This window comes from Botryllus schlosseri, chromosome 6 (genome assembly GCF_051294905.1).
Source record: "Botryllus schlosseri isolate E-star chromosome 6, Bs_hap1, whole genome shotgun sequence".
In the NCBI taxonomy this organism is placed as follows: Eukaryota; Metazoa; Chordata; class Ascidiacea; order Stolidobranchia; family Styelidae; genus Botryllus; species Botryllus schlosseri.
In genome coordinates this window covers 25386007-25406044 of record NC_137241.1, presented here as the reverse complement: position 1 = coordinate 25406044, position 20038 = coordinate 25386007, and the positions used below count along the sequence as shown (strand labels likewise).

General features: G+C 40.9%; 1 protein-coding gene across 1 annotated transcript; it reads right to left on the bottom strand.

Annotated features, from left to right (window-relative positions):
* Positions 1–6822: 6822 nt before the first annotated feature.
* LOC145441794 (uncharacterized) lies at positions 6823–14001 on the bottom strand. The gene is made up of 6 exons (XM_080319734.1): positions 13496–14001; positions 12205–12313; positions 11814–11933; positions 10541–10671; positions 10368–10480; positions 6823–9733 (listed from the first exon to the last, which is right to left on the bottom strand). Exons 1-6 carry the CDS (start codon positions 13753–13755, stop codon positions 7767–7769), a joined length of 2700 nt encoding a protein of 899 aa, XP_080175860.1. The 5' UTR covers positions 13756–14001; the 3' UTR covers positions 6823–7766.
* Between the last annotated feature and the right edge of the window lie 6037 nt (positions 14002–20038).

Below are 20038 nucleotides of genomic sequence, written 5' to 3'. Positions count from 1 at the left end.
TTTTGTTTTAGACTAAGTATGTTTTAAAAGTAACCCTACATCCTCGTTCAGTGTTGATTTTTTATGATGCCAGCGCCGTGCATAGAGTGACCCGCAGTTGAAATGCAGTAAATTTCAACCTAACATGTTATAATGACGTGAAAATTGCAATATACGAAAAAGGTTCACAGTGCAGAACCTACCAATTTTCGTTTGTGAACGTGAATCTCTAAATTTCTGAGGTTCACAATTCAGATACAGAACGGGAACGTGAAACTCACGTTCACACCATCCCTAATACTTGACATGGTTCACTCCCTTAAAATGACCTAATTGACTGCAGTATGAAAAATATGGAATGATTCCGGACTTGACGGAAATTTTCGAGTCATAAAATACTCTACTCTTTCCAGCCTGTGGGATGGTACGCACTTGCGCGATTGAAGAAATGGGAGTGTTACGTTTGGTGACGTGGAATAGTTCAAGTAAACCGAATATAAAATTCAAGTGCAGTGGCTCCCTAACTTCTGTCGTTGCGACGCAATTGTCAAAACTTGTTCGACTTACGACGCACCATTAATCGTAGCTTCTACAATAACTTCATCTCGCACCATCCATAGTGAATTATTACGTAAACAAAAGTCTGGTTTGAAAGTGGATATAGTGGCAGGCATACAGTGCATCAGCATTCAGCAATTCTGAGCCTGCGACATGCGGGAAAAATAACGCAAAGTTAACTTTCTGCTTTCTTTCTCTGAACAATCATCATATTTTCGTAATAACGATTCGATTAGCACGAGGCACGGAGATAGTAGTGTTAGAACATGTTTTAAACAAAGTGTTTTAAAACACCGTTCGTTTTAAAGGCAACCCTACTGTACAAATGCGACGAGTAGAGGAAAATAATTCACCCTAATTTGAAATGTTTCGTTAAGCTTTGTTGCGTATAGGGTTGCATTTAAAACAAATGGTGTTTTATTAATTTAAACAAAGGCCTTCTTAAAAAAATGTTTATTTCACGTTGTATAATTATGCATAATTGTGTAAATACTTTCCAGAAACATGGTGTATGAGCCTACGGACGAGGACCACCACCTGATCTGGCCGACGTATTCGATATGGGAGGGTTCGAACCCTCGAAATAGTCAGTTAAACAGCTATAGTACGTAGATATATAGATCATTGGTACAGAATGAATGTTCTGATGATGATGACCGCCGACCGTAAAAATGCTGCAAGACGATACAGTCCTGATTAAATATATTTTTGGTCCGTATATGACAGGGGTTGGAAGCGTATTTGGTCAAAGGAGCTTTCATGCTATATTTTCAATCGTGAATATCATTCCACTATGACGCCACAATTGAATGTGTGAGACGTCATGGCTTAGAAAAAAAAACACAATGAAAACATGATTTGAATAAGAGCATTGTTTTAAACATGTTGGTTTTAAATTGATTTTTGTTTTAAAAACAACCCTTGTCTGAGCGGTCTCTATGTCATAAATCCCGGGAGTGATGGATGGTTCTTATGGCCTGGCCGTCTAAGCAATAGAAGTTCTTGTACAAAACACAGCAACTAATTTGACCGGAAAAGATTTTAGCGCACAGTAGTTAAAATCAAAACGATCGACGGAAAACAGTTGTCTTTTTAATGAGACAACTGATGGCCTAATCCGATTGCCTATGTTTTGCACATCTGAGCAGAATATTGTTAAGTATCTTCCTTATATTTTTGTATAAGAATTTTCGGTTGGTTTGTGCGGATGAAATTTTAGGTGCCAAAAAATGTGCCGAGGGTGCTCAAAAAGGTTGAAAAGCACTGCTTTACTTCACAATACCAAGTGGTCAATAACGACCCTATATTTACTTGATTCCATTTTCGACATCATTAGTTCCGTCTGCAGCAACATCAAAGTCAAAACAGCTCTGGCACACCAGCATTATAATATCATTACAAAAATGATTAAGTTGGGTAGGCCTACATAAAAACTAAAGTTGGTCCTTTCTGGGCAATCTCGACGATATTAGGGTAACAAATTACTCCTTACACTCTCGAACGCCTCGAACATTATTTCATCTCGACACAAATATGCGGTCGGTGCCATCTGATAGCCGTCATGCAGCATTTCACTCAATAAACGATTGGAGCAATGGAGCATCAATTAACATAAATAACAGCGGTGATTCATATCGCTTTAACAGTTTAAAAATGGCATAGTACCAATTCGTCTATAGTTCGACGTGGACAAGCCTTATTCAATTATATGCAGTACATTTGGATTCACATTCCACATACTAAAATCAGACAACACTGCTGAAAACTTCAGCGATGACTTGAAATTGACTCGAAACCATAAAATTTTAGATGCCATAACTTGAAGAGAGCCAGCACCTTGAAATCTTTTGACTTGACTCGATCCAAAGGTTGCAGTGACTTGATCCTAACACTGCTGTAGGGATGGTGCGAGCCCCTGAAAGGTTCTATTACGTGTGAATGCGAACCTTTTTGAAAGGTTCTGTGTGAACGCGAACCTATGGCGTCACGTGACGTAAGATTACCAATTCAAACCCTACATTTTATTAAAGTTATATATTAATGAAAACGATAACTAGCGACGACTCGGGCCATATTATGCCACAATGCTGAAGTCCATGTTGACTTTTCAAACGTCACCTATAATAATAATTCCACAAAACCGCTTTGCCAACAATCTCGACGAGGACTGTTTCGGCCAGCTGCCAACAGCACAACACCCCAATCGGACGTATGTGGTTTTTATTAGGGATGGTGTCAACGTGAGGTTCGCGTTTTGTATGTGAAGCTCTTGAATTTTGAGGTTCGCGTTAACAAACGAATCTTAGTAGGTTCTGCACAGTGAACCTTTTTCATGTTTTACAATATTCCCTTCATTATAACGTATTTTGTTAAGATTCTTTGCATTTCAACTTAGGCCCATTCTCGCATGACGCTGAAGAGCATGCATACCTTGCCAATTTAAAAAAATTATTTGCTCGAAAGTTTGGTCAGAAAATTCAGCTTTCCGTTTGCGAGTCTTTAGCGACTCTTTGCTAGAAGAACGAAACACAATACAACAGTGGATCTCGACTTTTTCTTCGCGGACCTTCCCTGAGCTGGAGGTAAATCGCGCGAAGCGCGAAAAATTTCAGTTAACTGCAGCTTCGCGCCATCTTCAGATACTTTCGCGTCCCCCACTTTAAGAACCACTGCTATAGGGAATGGTCTTCGTCATACTTGAAATATTTTCCAAACTTTTCATCAAAGCATGATTGCTAAATCCTTTTTATGACGTCACAATTCTCAATAGCATAACGCTGAAAACTGCAGTTTTCGAAAATTCAAATGCAATTTTCCAAAAATTTAAGTAAGTAGTTTTGAAAACAGTCTTAATTCGCTCGCAAGGACTGTCAAAAGCTACAAATTGAGCTATGCGGAAGGTGCAGAGAGCTTGATTTGTATTGATGTATCTCAGGAGGTATTAATTTTCGACAGAATAAGCATTCTATCGCATAATGCGATTCAAATTATAGTATTGATTTGAAAATGCGATACTAGCCCTTTGCTTACTAGAAGACCCTGTTTTAAAGAATATGGGGGCATGGCGCCCTACCCCATATTGTAACTTGTAAGGCCCCAAGTTTAGGCCAAGAGCAATGTGGATGAGTTGTATCGGATACGGTTTCAACGCTTTGCGCGATTAGTATACGTTAATAACAAATATTGTGGATCGTAAAAGTTATATTTGGTGTAGCCTTATCGGAAAAAAGAGGCATTACTACGCTTGTTTTTATGCTTCAACATGTACGTTCTGCAGACAAAAGAACTGAAAGTAATTAGAAGTCAAAGTATGATACTCGGATTTAAAAGTGAAATACAAATACCACTTCTAAAAAGTGGAAAATTTATTTCATGTATTTTGTCCATAAATAGCGTTGGGACCCCGGGAAATCCCGATCCCGGGATCCCGGGATTTGAAGCAATCCCGATCCCGGGATTGGTCCCGATGAAATCCCGGGATTTGTGAACAGCATCTACCAAGGCTTATGTAGCGCCATATCTCTTGTTTTGGTAATAAAGCAGTGTCACAAACTCGGCTGATTGTCTAGAACAGTGGCCCCAAACACGCGCCCCGCCAGAACTGTTTTTGCGGCCCACGTCGGCGTTTTGACTTTTCAAGCATTCTACAATATTAAACTCGAAAATTTCAGATTTCGGGTTTGAGAACTTGAAATTTCGTTCTGAAACCACTCCAAAAACCTGAATCGCTATCACACATCAAACGTCCACTAGCTGCTAAATTATAATGCGACAGCTTTTACGATGACACGATGCATTTGTCGTCTCACATGGTTTCTAACTGTCTATATAACTCCTTTATGTCGCCAAATTATGCCAAGCACAACAATATTTTTAAAAAATATTGAAAAATATGACTTTTTCGTGGCAACCGTGAATATTACAATATTGTATTACATTTTCACAATGTGTATGGAATGCCAATCTGCAAGGTCCGACAAAAAAGGCGTACTGGGAAATACATATTATACCCCTATTTGATGCTGCTGCCCGCCGCGTCATCAAAAACTACGAAATTGGCCCGCGGTAAAATTGGAGTTTCGGATCCCTGATCTAAACGATGATACTCTTGATGCTCTTATGTTTTGCGTCAATTCAATATCACAAGGACTAAATGTTATTTGTGTAACTTGTATGTCTATTTTACTACTTTTCTAATCTCGGGGAGTCCCGGGATTGAGGAGCGAAAATCCCGGGAAATCTCTATCCCGGGATTTCAAATTTGATCCCGAAGTCCAAAGCCTACTTGTAATTGAGTCAAATTTGTTTTGCATAGTTTTTAAAACAGTCCAACAATTGCATGGGGTTGGAAGAAAAATTTGAAAAAAAAAAATTTTGAATTCAAAATTTTCAAACTCTACGAAACCCGCGAATATTGGTTGGAATGAATTCAAATTTGGTGTGCGTCGTTTTTTAAGGCAACTTGACGATTTTATAACGTACCCAGCAAGATTCAGGAAAAAAGGTTGTTTTTGCACAGCCCTATTGTGTAGCTTGTATGTGTATTTCAATACTTTTCCAATCCCGGGAAATCCCGGGATTAAGAAGCGAGAATCCCGGGAAAATCCCGATCCCGGGATTTCAAATTTGATCCCGAAGTCCCAACCCTATCCATAAAGCTTCAAAGGTGATCTGAGAAAACAGGTGTAACGTTAAAAAAAGCGCCAGACTATCCAGATTAGCAGGACACGTCATGGGCTGCTAGATTACGAAATGATAGGTAATTGCCAGATTGCGAAACGGTAGTTTCAAACGTTGTGGTGGGCCATATTTACTGTGAGGAAATATTTGATATGGGTGACAATGCGGGTGAGCGGAACCAAGCAATCCGGTACCTAAATTACATTCACTGATACTTTGTTGAAAACATAATTGTCACTCCATAACTACTGTGCGCGAAGCACAACAAACTTTCTGGGCTTTACTTGACTTTTATGAATATTAAATGTTGGTACTTCGTGAAAACAGCCCCGAAATTCCTCAGGCTATCTTTCGTATTGGGGGATTAAACTACTTCTACTTGACAAACTTAAAGTAGCGAAAAGTAAGTAAGTAGATCACAAAATATTACGAAGTAGAAATAATCAGATCTACTTGAGTAAGTACCAGGAGTAGAGGAAAACTACTTGAGTACTTCCAAAAGTAGAAGTACTTCGTTACTGACCACCTCTGAGTGAATGAAGAGAGTAGACCCGAAATGACGCAGGATGTAACTAACAATACATCAATGGGAAAAACAGAATGCCATGGTTGCCATTCCCATACCGACCTGCTTATCTCTATGCGTTACACAACGCAAGCCACGACCTTTTGATATATTCAGCCTGATATTTTGTTGCGTCCTTGGTTGTATACCAAGTCACCTCGTTCCGAGTCACAAGTCCTTCTCTGATAGTAACGTTTGACCTGACTCTACTCGAGTCATTTTTATTTTATCATCCATTTGGTCTGAATTCGAGTAATTCTGCAAAAGGTCGCGCCCAGCCCCAAATCACAATTTTGAGTTATGGATAAGCAGCGGGTAATGTTTTTGGAGAAGTTTTATGGCGAATTTCAAGTTCTGAAATCTAAAAAAATAATGCGGCGGTTAAATATTGTCGAATACTTGAAAATCCAAAATGCCGACGGGGGCCGCAGAAAACGACCCTAGGGGTCCGCGGATCCCCGGTTGAGAACCGCTGCACTACAAGTAGTAAGTCAGCGAATTGTGGGTATAGTCAACCAATCAATTATTTACAACAACGAAATTAATATTAAGAATGCATAGATGTCTAACATAAAAAATCTACCAGGCGTACGGGTTTGCAATTTGCAAATGTCTAATTTTATCAGTATCGTTACTAATAGCAGTGATTCTTGGTAAATACAATTCCTATTTGGTTTATTATTAGTGATTTTAAGAGACCTTTGAAAGCACTTGCTTTCGTAATAATGAAGTTGGAGGACGAGGAGCATTTTCACAAACCCCAACCCCGACTCCAGCCAGTATTTTAATCACGACTCCGACGAGTGGTAAATATATTTTGAGACTCCAACTCCACTAAGGAAAAAAATTCAGCGAAACTCCGACTCCACATCCCTGGTTGCAGCTGTGATCAATCGTGGCGTGGCGTTAAGAGGCAACTTCACCCAGTCCCAGTGAAAAATTTGGGGGGTGAGGGACTGTCTTTCGACCATTTGGTACTGTTTTAACGACTGAGTCGGGTAGAACTAAGCACTATTTTAACTACAATGCAACAACAACGATTGCGGTTTTTCAAATCGAGCGAAAGAATTTATTGCAAGAAGTGAATCATCGTGCAAACAAAACCATATCGGTTGAAGAAAGCAGTGAGCAAAAAGTTCAACCGGGGCCTAGTTATCGTAGGTACCCGGGTGAACGAAACGAAAAATAGAAACAGCCGCCGCATTGACCAGACAAGCGCAAAATCCTTACGAAACGAAGCTACATAGAGAAGTACCATGAACGACGAATACAAATCATAAGCTGCACAGGAAGAAAAAGATTGAATCGCGAAGGGAGGTACGTTACAGAAGGATTTCCGAGTGACGCCTATTGCACAAGAAGCCCTCAAGCGATTCAAATCATTAAAACGTGGCAGGAAAACGACAAAGGAGAAACACAGCAAAGAGCACAGAAACTATTATGAGCGGTTTTGGCGCAACCGCACGATAAAGTAAGGCAGTCGCGCGCTAATAGCTTAGCAGATGTCACTATCAGCACACGGTACAGCAGGGGTTCTTAATCTAATTTAGCCTGTGAAATGTTGCAACCGAAACTACAAAAATACATTGCCTATATCTTAAGATCTGCACTCACTTTAAAAATATTTCTAGCGCTCATCCCACGTCAGAATAGCCACACCTGACGATACAAACACTAGTATTTGCACTCCAGAAGTTAATCATGCCATGACGGGGACTGAGCGAAAGTGATAACTTTTGGCGAGTAGAGTCTAAAAACGGGTCTGTTAGACATACGAGCATGTGACACTGGAGCATGTGAATTCAAGTCCTGGTTGGGCTAGATTAGGGTAAGGTTGCGGCAAGGGTGAGGGTCAGGGTAACTTTCGGAGCAAGGCCTATTTCAAGGGTTATAAAGTCACATGCTCAAGTGCGGCATGCTAAACTTTACTCAAATGCCGGGTAGCCCTAAAAATGATAGCCCGCATTCCACATCAGGTTCGCCCTCAGTCCCAGTTAGCTTCGCTGATGGCTTTCAAGGACAGACAATCATCGATATGCATATTGATCGTCTCGGCAGGACACAGAATGCCGCATATGGGGCACGAAGCGTGCGACGTATCGCTAGCGTTTTCAGACGGTAGACTAAGCCGCGGTACTGATTCGTCCAAATAATCGTCTGTCTCTTCGGCAATATTTCGCGAACACGACGCATTTTCGCCGGACATTGAGTCAGATGCGATGCCGCTGTTTTTGCGCGGCGGATCTGAGGTCGCAGATCCGGGTTCGGATTTTACGTCTTTAGGCCGCGGTCCGGACGCCGTTCCGTTAGAAAGACAATCGTCAACATGCTCGTTGATCGTCTCTGCCGAACAGAAGACACCACAGATCGGACAGGAGACTCGAGAGTGCTTTGAAGGAATCGTATTATCGAGATCACGACTGTTTGAGGGTTCAAACTTATCACCGGATCCATTTAGGGCAGATGAAGTATTTGCTGTAATTGACGATAGTCTCGGAGACATCGTAGGCGGTTGTTCTTTTTTTACTTTCACTATCCCATCACGCGCAGGGCTTGGAATTACGTTCCTACTGGAAGTCGGCAAAGCAGAGTCGTGAGGTTTCGAGTGGGACTCCAGTTTTATCACCTTCGCTCGATTGCGACGCTCCCAAACTTGAGTCAACGTCACGTCTTCGTCATCGCTAAAAGACGGGAGACGTTTAGCCTTTCGTTGCACGTCAAAAGGATCTCCGGGTTTCTCTTCCTTGCACGTTGAGCTCGAGGAAAAGTTTCCACTTCGGAACGAAGTATTTTGCTTCGTAATTTTACTAACAACGGGAAAATCAAACTCCTCAGAGTCACAACCGGTTACAAATTCAGTTTTTACGATTTTCGCATGGCTAGCATCTTCACGGGCGCACCCAAAACCATCCACATCATCGGAGAACGATGGAAGTCGTTTCAGCGATTGTTTGTGACAATCCGAAGGCGCCTCTACCTTTCCGTTAACACCTCCACTTTTGACAGAAAACGAAGTTGACGGTTGATCCTCGAGTTCACTTTTCATTTTTTTACTCTCACTCGGGTCGGATTGAGAATTTTTTGTTACGTATTCCGCCAGCATATCGACGGCGCAGCCAAATTCGTCGTCAAGCACGTCGTCGTTATCGCTCATGTCGTCCAGGTCGATAGTTATTCCCTGCCAGAACAAATCCTCGTCCTCATCCACAATATTAGGCTCGTTTTTCACAGTTTTCGTTGCCGTTTCTTCTGAGCGTAGCGGGTTTTCTTCGCGTTTTACAATCGTGTTCCTACGAGGCTCAGGGACAGTGTTCGTTACGGTTTCTTCTGAACGTACGGGGTTTTCTTCGCGCTTTACAATGGTGTGTCTACGAGGCTCGGGGACAGTGTTCTCTTTGTTAGAATCTTCGTCGTCTGCGTCTACAAACCGAATCACTCTTTTGCTGAAGCACAATATAGGCTGGATGCTGTCAAAAGCAGGCGCTCCCGAGCTGACCGATTTTCTTTTGCGTTTCTTTGCCTTGCGAAGAAATTCGCGGAAATTGCTTTCCGGCCGATTTTCCCGCCTTTTCACAGTAAACAAATGGTTCCATCTGCCGTGTACGTTTTCCGCCTTTGAAACATTTGCGGTACTTTTGTTTTGCGTGTTTGCCCTCGCGGTAGTTACAGCTGACTTGTGACTATTTTCCGATTTATTTATAACATCACCCGCCGTAGAATCATGCTTATTAACGCTTTTTATCGGCTGCGTGACATGGCCCGAGACTCCTGCTAAAAGTCGACTAGCTGTCGGTATCCCTCTGCCGTTTTCCGTCGTGGTTTTACTGCCTCCCAGTTTATGTCCCGACGATCCTGCCTTGTCGTTTTTCGCAAGCTGCCAATTGTCGCGAAAGCTTGGCTTTGCCGGAGGCTTGCTCGGTTGCGTGAGGAACTTGGAAATGTCTGGCGAATCTGTCGCAAAAAACGTATCATCAATGACTCTGACAGTATGAGCGGACTGTTTGTATTGGAAATGTTGTAATACCATTGGTCATGGTTGGTCAACAAACTACAAGTTAATTCCCCACAGAGAAAATTAACTTCACGATATCAATTGAGTAACGCACTTACTTTTTCAGAGTAGGCCTACTTACTCAAGTAGGTTACTTACACAAGACTTCTTTTGACTATTGAATAGTATATATTCATATTGAATTATTGAAATGAAATCGAATATTTTCAGCTGACACTCGCCGACGACATCTACTATTTGAAACTACATTCTTGACTAGTCATTTCACTTTCACTCGACGTAGTTTTTTCATGTCTTAGAAATTGATACGTCTAGTTGTGATTGGGTAGAAATACAATTTTTGTCCTAAATTCTTTTATACAATTGAATAGTATATTGATATCGAAATAAACCCAAACATTTTCGACCGGCACTTGTCAGGGCTAATCGTCAGCAACTGGTAGAGAATTGGAAAGAATATTATATATCAACAATCATTATTTAAAAATGCACAATTGCACATACAATTATAATTAAGAGTGAAAATGAATTATCTTTGCACGGATATAAATATCAGATTTTGAGATCACTCACTCTTCTGTTTTCCGGTTGCAGTTTTGGGTTCCTTTTTTCTATAATTCTCCGGTTCTTTGATCTTGACGTACTTTCCGCCACATTTTCTCTCATGATCCGCCCACCAATTATCGCTGATGGATTAACAATTAGATTGGGAGTTTTACAAGACTATGCAGCGATATCAAACTTACTTTGACGAAGGAGCTCGATTCATGGCTCTCTTCACGTAGCCGAAATAAGGAGGTTGTGATTTACATGGCCCCTGGCATCTCCACCAATGCTTCCTCATTTCATTCACCTCATCATGAAAACTGTGGTATATCTTAAAGGACAATAATATAGGCTAGGTCAAGTGGCAGAGAGATGAGCAATTACACAGCACATAATTCTGGCAACAACATGATAACCATCTATATCTGTACTTTCCTTCTCTGTTTATACTTCATAATATCAGCAGAGTATACACAGAGAACCTACTCACGTTTGTCCAGAGAGCAGCATTCTATGTAGCATACTAGCACTAGCAGCAGGGAGTACCTCACATCACTGGCAGAGGAAATATTTGGGAACATCAATACAAAACTCTTATTCATACAGCATACCCAGAACTGGGTTAATCCAATTAACTCAAGCCAGTACAGCTTATCACGAATTTCATCAGATAAAACACAACAATCATTCTATGAAAAGACAGATAAGAACTCCCCTAGGGAGTTGGAGGTAGTTGTGATATATGATACATCGGATGGATGCCAGATATGCCAGACCGAAACTGGTCGTTTTGGCATCTTACTATCAGCTCATTACATAGTATTGTGTCTTGGAAATCGCTTTGTACATTCATTATGTGTCTTGAGTAGATGAATATGTATAATCGAACAATTAGTAGTCTGATTAGCATGACCCTGGCCTACAAATATAGTCAAAAAAGGGAAAATCTTGAATTTCAACTGGAATTGGATATTTTGAATCCTAGGGCACAAAATTTAATGTCATAAATGATACTTTTAAGCAAAGCTTAGATAAAAGACAGAAACACTAAAATGTGCATATGGTTAGCCTACTCCGTAGATGAATATTTTTGACAAAATTGCACAACTAGTCGGTGAGCATCGCCTTGCTCTGATTAGGGTCAAGGGGATAATAACCATAGCCGTGGATATCGCAAATGAAAACTGTTATTCTTAATGAGAGGATATGTCACCTTAGTCTTGCAACTACTGGACTGGTGTACATTAGTGTGGTAGGTCATTTCACAGCGTTTTTGATATCTGGGTCGCTTAACAAAAGTGTGGCACAACGCAATTTAGGGAGAAATATAAAAAATTATGATACTAGTGCACAATATTTTGAGCAACTATTACTGGTATTTAGTCCATGCAAGCAGACAGATAAGACATAAGACATAGCACAGTCTATCAATTACTTCATAGTGCTGACATCCTTATCAATTAACTCACTTACAGTAATATTGGAGCCGGTTGCTTGATTTAGGCGTCTCATATGTTTACAGAACTCCGGACCGTGGGCATCGTGATCTCGGTTGTTTTGTGTGACGAAAAGGTAGGCGTGAATCATTTCATGCTGAAAAATCACCTCACTAAATACCAGGAATAGGTCTACGGTAGAAAATCTATTGCATTACATTTTGAAAGCGAATTTCACCCACCTACGTTTACTTTGATTTTATGGATTATTAAAAAAAGGCTCATCACAATATCATTTTTAAAAGAGATGTTGATTCACTAGTCGAAAATGACTTGAGAAATTTCAGCATCCACAACACGACAAATGTGACAGTAAGTCATTCAACAGAATCATTTCAAATAATCCGATTATGCCACACGATAATTACCAATAGCGTCTCTACCAAGTCTTTCCTTGGACGGAGTTTGAGCAATGGTTGACTAAGGGATATCGAGCAAAGTCCTCCGTATCCTTCGTAGCGACAAAGTCCGGCACATCTGAAAATGTACATTAATACAGTCACATTGCAACATCCCATACATGACAATCACAAGCAGTGAAACAGACTTCATTGGCAGCAGTACTGCTCACTAAATGAGTAAATACAGAATAAATGTCGGTGAAATAAGCAAGTCACAATAGCCTCGAAGACAAAGAGGAGGGAGAGAGAGCGGGAATTTATGTGAAATCGCAAATAAAAATGTGGACAGACAAATTTTACAGACACCAAATTATTGATTGGATGCGGTTACAAAGTACACGCATTGAAACGAGTTAAAAATTTTAGCATTGAATGTTGAACATATCGATGAATTCATAGCATAACAGCAGTGTAAGAGAGATTTGTTCATTTCATCAATCATGAAATACAGAAGGCGTCGGCATTTGATGTATAGAAGATGATCGTGCTTGGTAATGATTAATTAACCGATTTTTGAACGTCTATCTTTACTGCCAATATGATATTCACAGAACGAGCAGCAGGCTATAGTAGGGTTACCATACGTCCTCTTTTATGAGGATTTGTCTGCTTTTTTGACTTTTTTGAAAATTTTGGTGAAATGTAAGCAAAAATTGGACTGAGATATAGGAAATCAGCACTCAAGTAACAGTCCAGCGGGTCTTTCGGGAGTAGGGCAAGAAAAACGACCAGTTTTGTTTAGTCAACACCATACCACTAAATTCAAGTAAAAAGTTGGGTCAATTTGGAGTTGAATTATAGTCATATTTTTTGTCTGAAAATTTTGAGAAAGTGTCCTCTTTTCGGATTCACAAAATATGGTACGGTAACCCTATACCGCTATAGAAAACGATGGCATCTGATAATATAACAAAAGCCATCCATGGGCATGTATATTTGTAAATGATAATCTATTTTCTCAAAAATAGTTAAAAAAGTGAACATGAGAGAGAGAGAGAGAGAATATACTCGGTCCATGAACATTGATGATACACAGATAGATAAATACAAAGCAAAGTATATATAATTCAGAACCAGGCTGTAGCGAAGGGATCGGGAGATCATCAAGTCAGCTACAGCCTGAAAGGATGGTTATAATATGAAACTTATAACATAATATAACACGTTCGCAATGCAAAAAATGTAACATATTCGCAATGAAAACAAGTAAATATGAGAAAGCAACAGTCGAATGAATAATTACTTATACCGCACTTACAATGTCATCCTTTTGCTCCATTTCACCTCCACCATGGTCAATTTATTCCAAAAATACGTCTTGTCGAATTCTTGAAAGAGAGCCAAGATGTCAGGATTTGGATCCAATAATTCCCATTCTGAATCTACGATTGAGCGAGACTGCGATGTGCTTGAATTAGGATAGTTCTCACTCGCCCGAAATCCAGCATTAGACCCTCCGAATTCATCGTACAGCTGTTGCTGAAGTGACAAAGCCAACGCGTAGTCAGCATCGTTCATATTTATCCGATTCTCGGAACTGAAATGGTGAATGGCTACGGAAGAACGCCGAAATTGTCCACCTCAAATCGGCCGAAATAACTTAATCAATCCCGCAGTGATCTTATTCTTCCATTCCACAACAAATACATCTGATCAGATGCAGGCAAGGTTACGCAACGCTTGCATACAGAGCCGCTCGGCGGTACATATTGGAGCACTTCGGAATCGTTAGGTGCCAGCAAAGAATGGGCGACAGTGGCCAGTAGATGCCAGTGTAGAGATTGTAGATTGTAGAGATCCCTGTAATGCAGGGTTGTAATGACTCGAGTCATGACTCGACTCGAGTCACGATTTTCTGATGACTCGACTTGACTCGAGTCATTTTCTCAAAATACGGAAATGACTCGACTCGACTCGAGTCAATCTGTGTATTGACTCGACTTGGACTCGAGTCATTGCGCATGACTCGAACCAAGTCATATGACTCGAGACGCAGACGGGCAAGACCGATATTTTATCCTTATTTCGAAGAATAGTAAAGTAACCACCCTATTGGGATTTAGTTTATTGGTAATAGCACGTGAGAATGCGATCAGAACCTGCTAAAAGTAAGGAAAATTAGTATATTATATATGCGAACCATTCAAAATCACCAAACAGATTAATAAAAAGTGAGTTTAACAAGATTTTAGCTGGGAACTGAGCAGTCAACGTATTGACTTGGACTCGAGTCGAGTCATAATACCATGACTCGGACTCGACCCTCTGATCGATGACTTGGACTCGGACTTGACTCGGTGGTGATTTTAAAATGACTCGACTTGACTCGAGTCAAAATTATAAAAGTGAAATTGACTTGTGACTCGGAGCCTTGTGACTTGGTTACAACCCTGCTGTAATGCCAGTAGTGAAAGTGAAGTTTTATCATTTATACTTTCGTAACAGGCGGAATACACCAGCTGAGATTGCTGGACAACGCCGATCGATGCCTTTTGTATGTGACTTGTCAACGTCTTGGTTTACTCTACATATGCAATCATACACCCAGTCAGTGAAGATTGTTCTTGCTTCCACATCACTTTCCTACAACCCCGATATAACCAGATGCCGTTATTTTCATTAATTGTTTCACCCGGTGTGGCGACTACGAAGTCTTATTTTTCCGTTGGACAGCATATTATATGCACGCGATGATATGGACATTTGAAATTCGACATGTGGCATTCTCACCCCTAACTAACTCGATAGAATCGCCCTTTGTGTCGTATATTTGTAGTGCGCACTGCGCACCTATGTCAGGACGGAGACGAGATCGATATCATCTTAGTCTATTGTACTTGAACCTACGACCACGACGAAGTCGAAGTAGCTAGGCCTAGGCCTATCTACAAATTGAACACGCGCAAGGTCGTCGGCTATGGACCAAATCCCATCATGGTTTTTAAAAAGGATAAGCTTATATGCACAATTGCACATCGGACAGTATATCGCCAATTTTTCAACTTCACGATAGAATATGGTGTCTACTTAAGCTATCTAAAAAAAAGTCAGAGTAGTCCCGGTACACAAAACTGGGGATTGAACCAGGGCTTTGGAGCCGGAGCCGGAGCCCCGGAGCCGTGCATTTTCACCGGAGCTGGAGCCGGAGCCGGAGCTCTACATAAAATTCAGCCGGAGCCGGAGCCGGAGCTGGAGCTCGTTATTTGAGGAGTAGCTCCGGCTCCGACCTATTTCATAAGATGACATTAGATATATGCAACAACCACATCTGCTGATTTATCATAATTGAACAGCAGGCCTGACATGCTGTGCTGCACAGCAATGGCATAGAGTAAAGTGCGTTCTAGTGCAACTATAGAGTATGAGTATGAGTCATACTCTATAGTGCAACTATGATGTTGTCGACAATTGACAAGTATTCAGCATGACGTCACAAGCCGGCACGGCGGCACCTATATGTCTTCGTTGCTACATCGGATGTTACTGACGGCTGACAGACTCTAGATAGGCCTTTTGCAGGACTTCGATCACGTGACCAGGTCGCATAGCAACCACAAATTGGTTAGCAAGCTACTTTCTCGCGCACCTGCTTCAGTGCTAAATATCGCATATTGTACTGTTGATATCTGGTTGTAAACGTTTCGGAAATTTGTTGTACAAGTCATCAGAGATTCACCTATGCTAGATGCCAATCCTGTACCAAGCATATAGAATGATATCGTCAGAATTACGCAGAAATCCGTCGTTAACGTAGCCGTATTTCGGATACAGTATATTATCGTTTTCGGGCTGTAAACGTTTTATATAAAACGCAAGTGTCATGGAAATGCGCAAGGATTCAAATATGTTTGATGTCTTCGATTCATGAACTATGTAAACTCCTTGTGTCAAAATGATCGACATTGTAGCCGTTATTTGGTAGTCAACTATATGATTTTATGACACAAAATTCGACATTGCAGGACATTGACTGCGTGATATTTATTGCAGCATTAAGTTAGGTGTGGATAGTAAGTATACTATACTATAGTTGTATTGTAGTGGTAGTTGGTAATCATTGCAGCATTTTGATGATTGATATCGATTGCAATATATATAGGATACTGCTATTTTTAAGCCTAGAGACAATGACTGCCAGTGCCAGTACGTTGATGTGTTAGGAATTCATGCCATGTGCTACATACTATATATATATTAAACATCCTATGCTATTGTATGGCTTCTCAGTTAAACAATTCAAAATATTTAGACCTCTACACCTATATTACAAGTTATTGATCATTCTGTCATGCTGCCAAGTGCCACTACCCAAAGAAAAATGATCATCAGCTCCAATTGAGGGTGCAACAAACTGTCCCGAGGCCTGGATTACTTGATTGATTGCCTGGATTGGATTACTTCACTTTTTGGCACAGTTTAAATATCTTGAGTTTCAAGACATGGCTATACCACATGTATACGAATTAATGATCTGATGGATTATCCCAAGAGAGCCGAACATAGGCAACTGAGAAATTGATGATGCCCTCGTCAAGAATTCAGCCTGGAGCCAATTATTATCACCACATAAAATTCGGTCATGCAGTAGAAGGCAGCGTGGTTTCATGCCAACAGAAAATGTCAGCAGAATATCTGGCCACTGACTAACTGTCGTGAACTTCTTTCCCGATGTTGATGTCTGCTTCGAAAATGATATTTCATTTGTGTACAGCAAGACAAGCGCTCTTCCGTAGATGCTATGAATCTGTCTAGACAATTGGCTATGGAGGTAGATGAAAATACACAGGCATAAGAGTCTCGGCAGTTATTGAACTTGATAAGGTTAACATGCATTTTTCTTCAACTATTTCTTATGCTCTGGGTATCGAATGCACAAAAATTAATAAATTGCACTTCTTTCCAAGTTTATTTGTAAATTCAATGAATCAAAGAATATCATAAGTTCAGAATATTACGGAGTCAATGCAAAAGAAACAATGTTCGTCGTCTTTAGAGGATGTTTCTGAGTTGGTTGAACGGTTGAACTATAGAAATTAAACATGGAACGGCAACGACCGATTTTGCAGCTTCGTTCCGCTTCGCAGAGGCTGGAGAGGAGATTTGTTTTGCGTAAGCGACTGTAGGATTTCTGGCAATCCAAAAGCTATCTTCCCGAGCGCAGAAATTATTGAATCTGGTCTTGATCGAAAGCTACTGTTGCACCGATTCCGAAAATATAAATTTAAATTATGACCAGGCACTGATCCACCTAGAATCTGTCCTCCAAGTCTGAAATATCGGCATTGTTCAGAACAATCGGGTAACCGCAACACAATGACCATAACAATGACCCGTTGCGACTCTCTGATTGTTCGAACAATGCCGATATTTCGACTTGGAGGACGGATTCTAGGTGGATCAGTGTCTGATCATTATTTTAATTTATATTTTCGGAATCGGTGCAACAGTGGCTTTCGATCAAGACCATATTCAATAATTTCTGTGCTCGGGAAGATAGCTTTTGGATTGCCAGAAATCCTACAGTCGCTTACGCAAATCCACTCTCCACTCCAGCCTCGGCGAAGCGGAACGAAGCTGCAAAATCGGTCGTTGCCGTTCCATGTTTAATTTCTATAGTTGAACTATCGAATGTGACTATGGAACGGAAACTCCCGTTTTCCCATTGTTAGGTCACGCTCGACTGAATCTAGCGGCTTTGGTCAATCGCCGCGCAACAATCGAACAATTTGCCTTAGATTAAATGGCATATCACACTTATTGGTACTCGACTTCGATAACGAAATTACCACCCTAACCAGTTAGTGGCAATCTTGAAACTTGCTGTAGTGTTAGATGACATCATCAAGATATACAATTCGAAATTTAGTCGCTCATCTCGGTATTCAACACAATCAAAATAAACATAGACCGACAAGCGCAAGTGCGCCTATAGAATACATACTCGACTTCGGTAACAAAATTACTAACCCAACTGTGTAGGAAGAGCCTTTAACTTACGCACAGAGTTAGAACGCGTAATCCGAATAATAGATACGAAGTCTCGTCATCTCCCGCTATAGAAACACCTTCAAAATCTATAAGCAATCCCGGTTTTTGCGTAAAATCAGTTCAGCAGTTATAGGTTGGATGCAGGACCGTAACAGCACTTCGGCAGGCCCCCAAAAACGTTGGTCTTGGGCCTCCAATAGGGTGATGAACCCAACTTCTGGCGTGCGAAGCCCCCAACCGGTTGGTCGTGTTTCCCGCGACTTATCATCGAAAATTATTTTACTGTTTAGGGGCGCGCGTTGCTCCGCCTAAACGCGCATAGCGCAAAAATGTTTCGTGCGGTTTCGTGACCTCCTGTCAGCTATGTCAAAAGAAGTTGAAATCGCCCAAACGTACAAAACTAAAAGAGGGACAGGATTCCAAATCGGTGTTTCTTCACTGCCAAGTGGCAATTACATTTTCCTTGCGGATAGGCATTTGTCTTGTCGGGTTCAGATTACCAGGATAGGAACATTCGGTGCAAGCCTTTTAGGGGCCTATGGACAATTAGGCGTATAGGCCTACGTATATATATATCGAAGTTTTCGGTCTGTATATGTCTCGGAGCGTCATGGAGCGGTAATGCCCGACGCTGAAATGCCCATTGGAAGTTGCGTGTGTTTGTATATTGTATAGGTGTGCGCAAAGTGCGCTATCGCATAATAGATTTTACGCGAGTATATAGGTGCGCGCAGCCTAGCGCGTAGCGTATTTTTCGCAAAAGCCGGTATCGGTCAATGTGGATTTTGATTGGGTTGCATACCCAGATGAGCGACTAGCTTCCGAATTGTATATCTTGAAGATGTTATCGAACACTGTAGCAAGTTTCAAAATCACCACTATAGCTGACTAGGGCAGTAATTTCGCTGTCAATGTCGAGTATATAGGTGCGCGCAGCCTAGCGCGTAACGGATTTCTCGTAAAAGCCGCTATCGGTCTATGTGGATTTTGATTGTGTTGCATACCCAACTGAGTGACTAGCTTCCGAATTGTATATCTTGATGATGTTATCTAACACTGTAGCAAGTTTCAAGATTACCACTAACTGATTAGTCTAGTAATTTTGTTATCAAAGTCGAGTACCTATAAGTGTGATATGCCATTTAATCTAAGGCAAATTGTTCGATTGTTGCGCTGCGATTGACCAAAGCCGCTAGATTCAGTCGAGCGTGACCTAACAATGGGAAAACGGGAGTTTCCGTTCCATAGTCACATTCGATAGTTGAACCAATACACAGAGGGTGTCAGCAACGAAGTACTATTTTACCTGAGTACTAGCGTCATTTTGAGTTTAGGCTACTTCCACTTCAACTTGACACTTTTTAGGTAGTACTTTTTTTGTCAGGTTGGGGATTTTGTCAACTAGAAAGTAGCTTTGGCGCATGATTGCATCCCCTTCAAGCGTGAGGTTGTCATAACAACTGGGCAAAATAGCCCCAGTACCACGGTAACTAAATTAATTTTTGAAAATTGCACATATTTGTGGTGTCATCACCCTTTTGCGTTGATCAAGAAGATGCAACATGAAATGTTTACAGTTGTCACGTGGCATTAATTTCTACTTCATGTAACGAATTTCTTGACTTATTTTCAGAAATTCATTTCTACTTCCACTTGAAGTACTTTGGACATGTCCAGGAAGTAATTAGTGCTACTTGTACTGGAGTATAAATTGAGGCATTACTTGTACTCGGTTCCCAATAACAATGACCACGTTGACCACCTCTGGGTATAGGATGACCGATCTTGTCACTGCGTTTGAGCTGCTCTAAGA

Excerpts from the sequence above, each read along its gene's own strand:
- LOC145441794 (XM_080319734.1), bottom strand. The coding sequence starts at position 13,755 with ATGAACGATGCTGACTACGCGTTGGCTTTGTCACTTCAGCAACAGCTG. Across the intron at positions 11,934-12,204 it reads ACTTGGTAGAGACGCTATTG|CATGAAATGATTCACGCCTA; the intron begins GTAATTATCGTG and ends GTGATTTTTCAG. Across the intron at positions 10,672-11,813 it reads CAACCGGCTCCAATATTACT|ATATACCACAGTTTTCATGA; the intron begins GTAAGTGAGTTA and ends TTGTCCTTTAAG.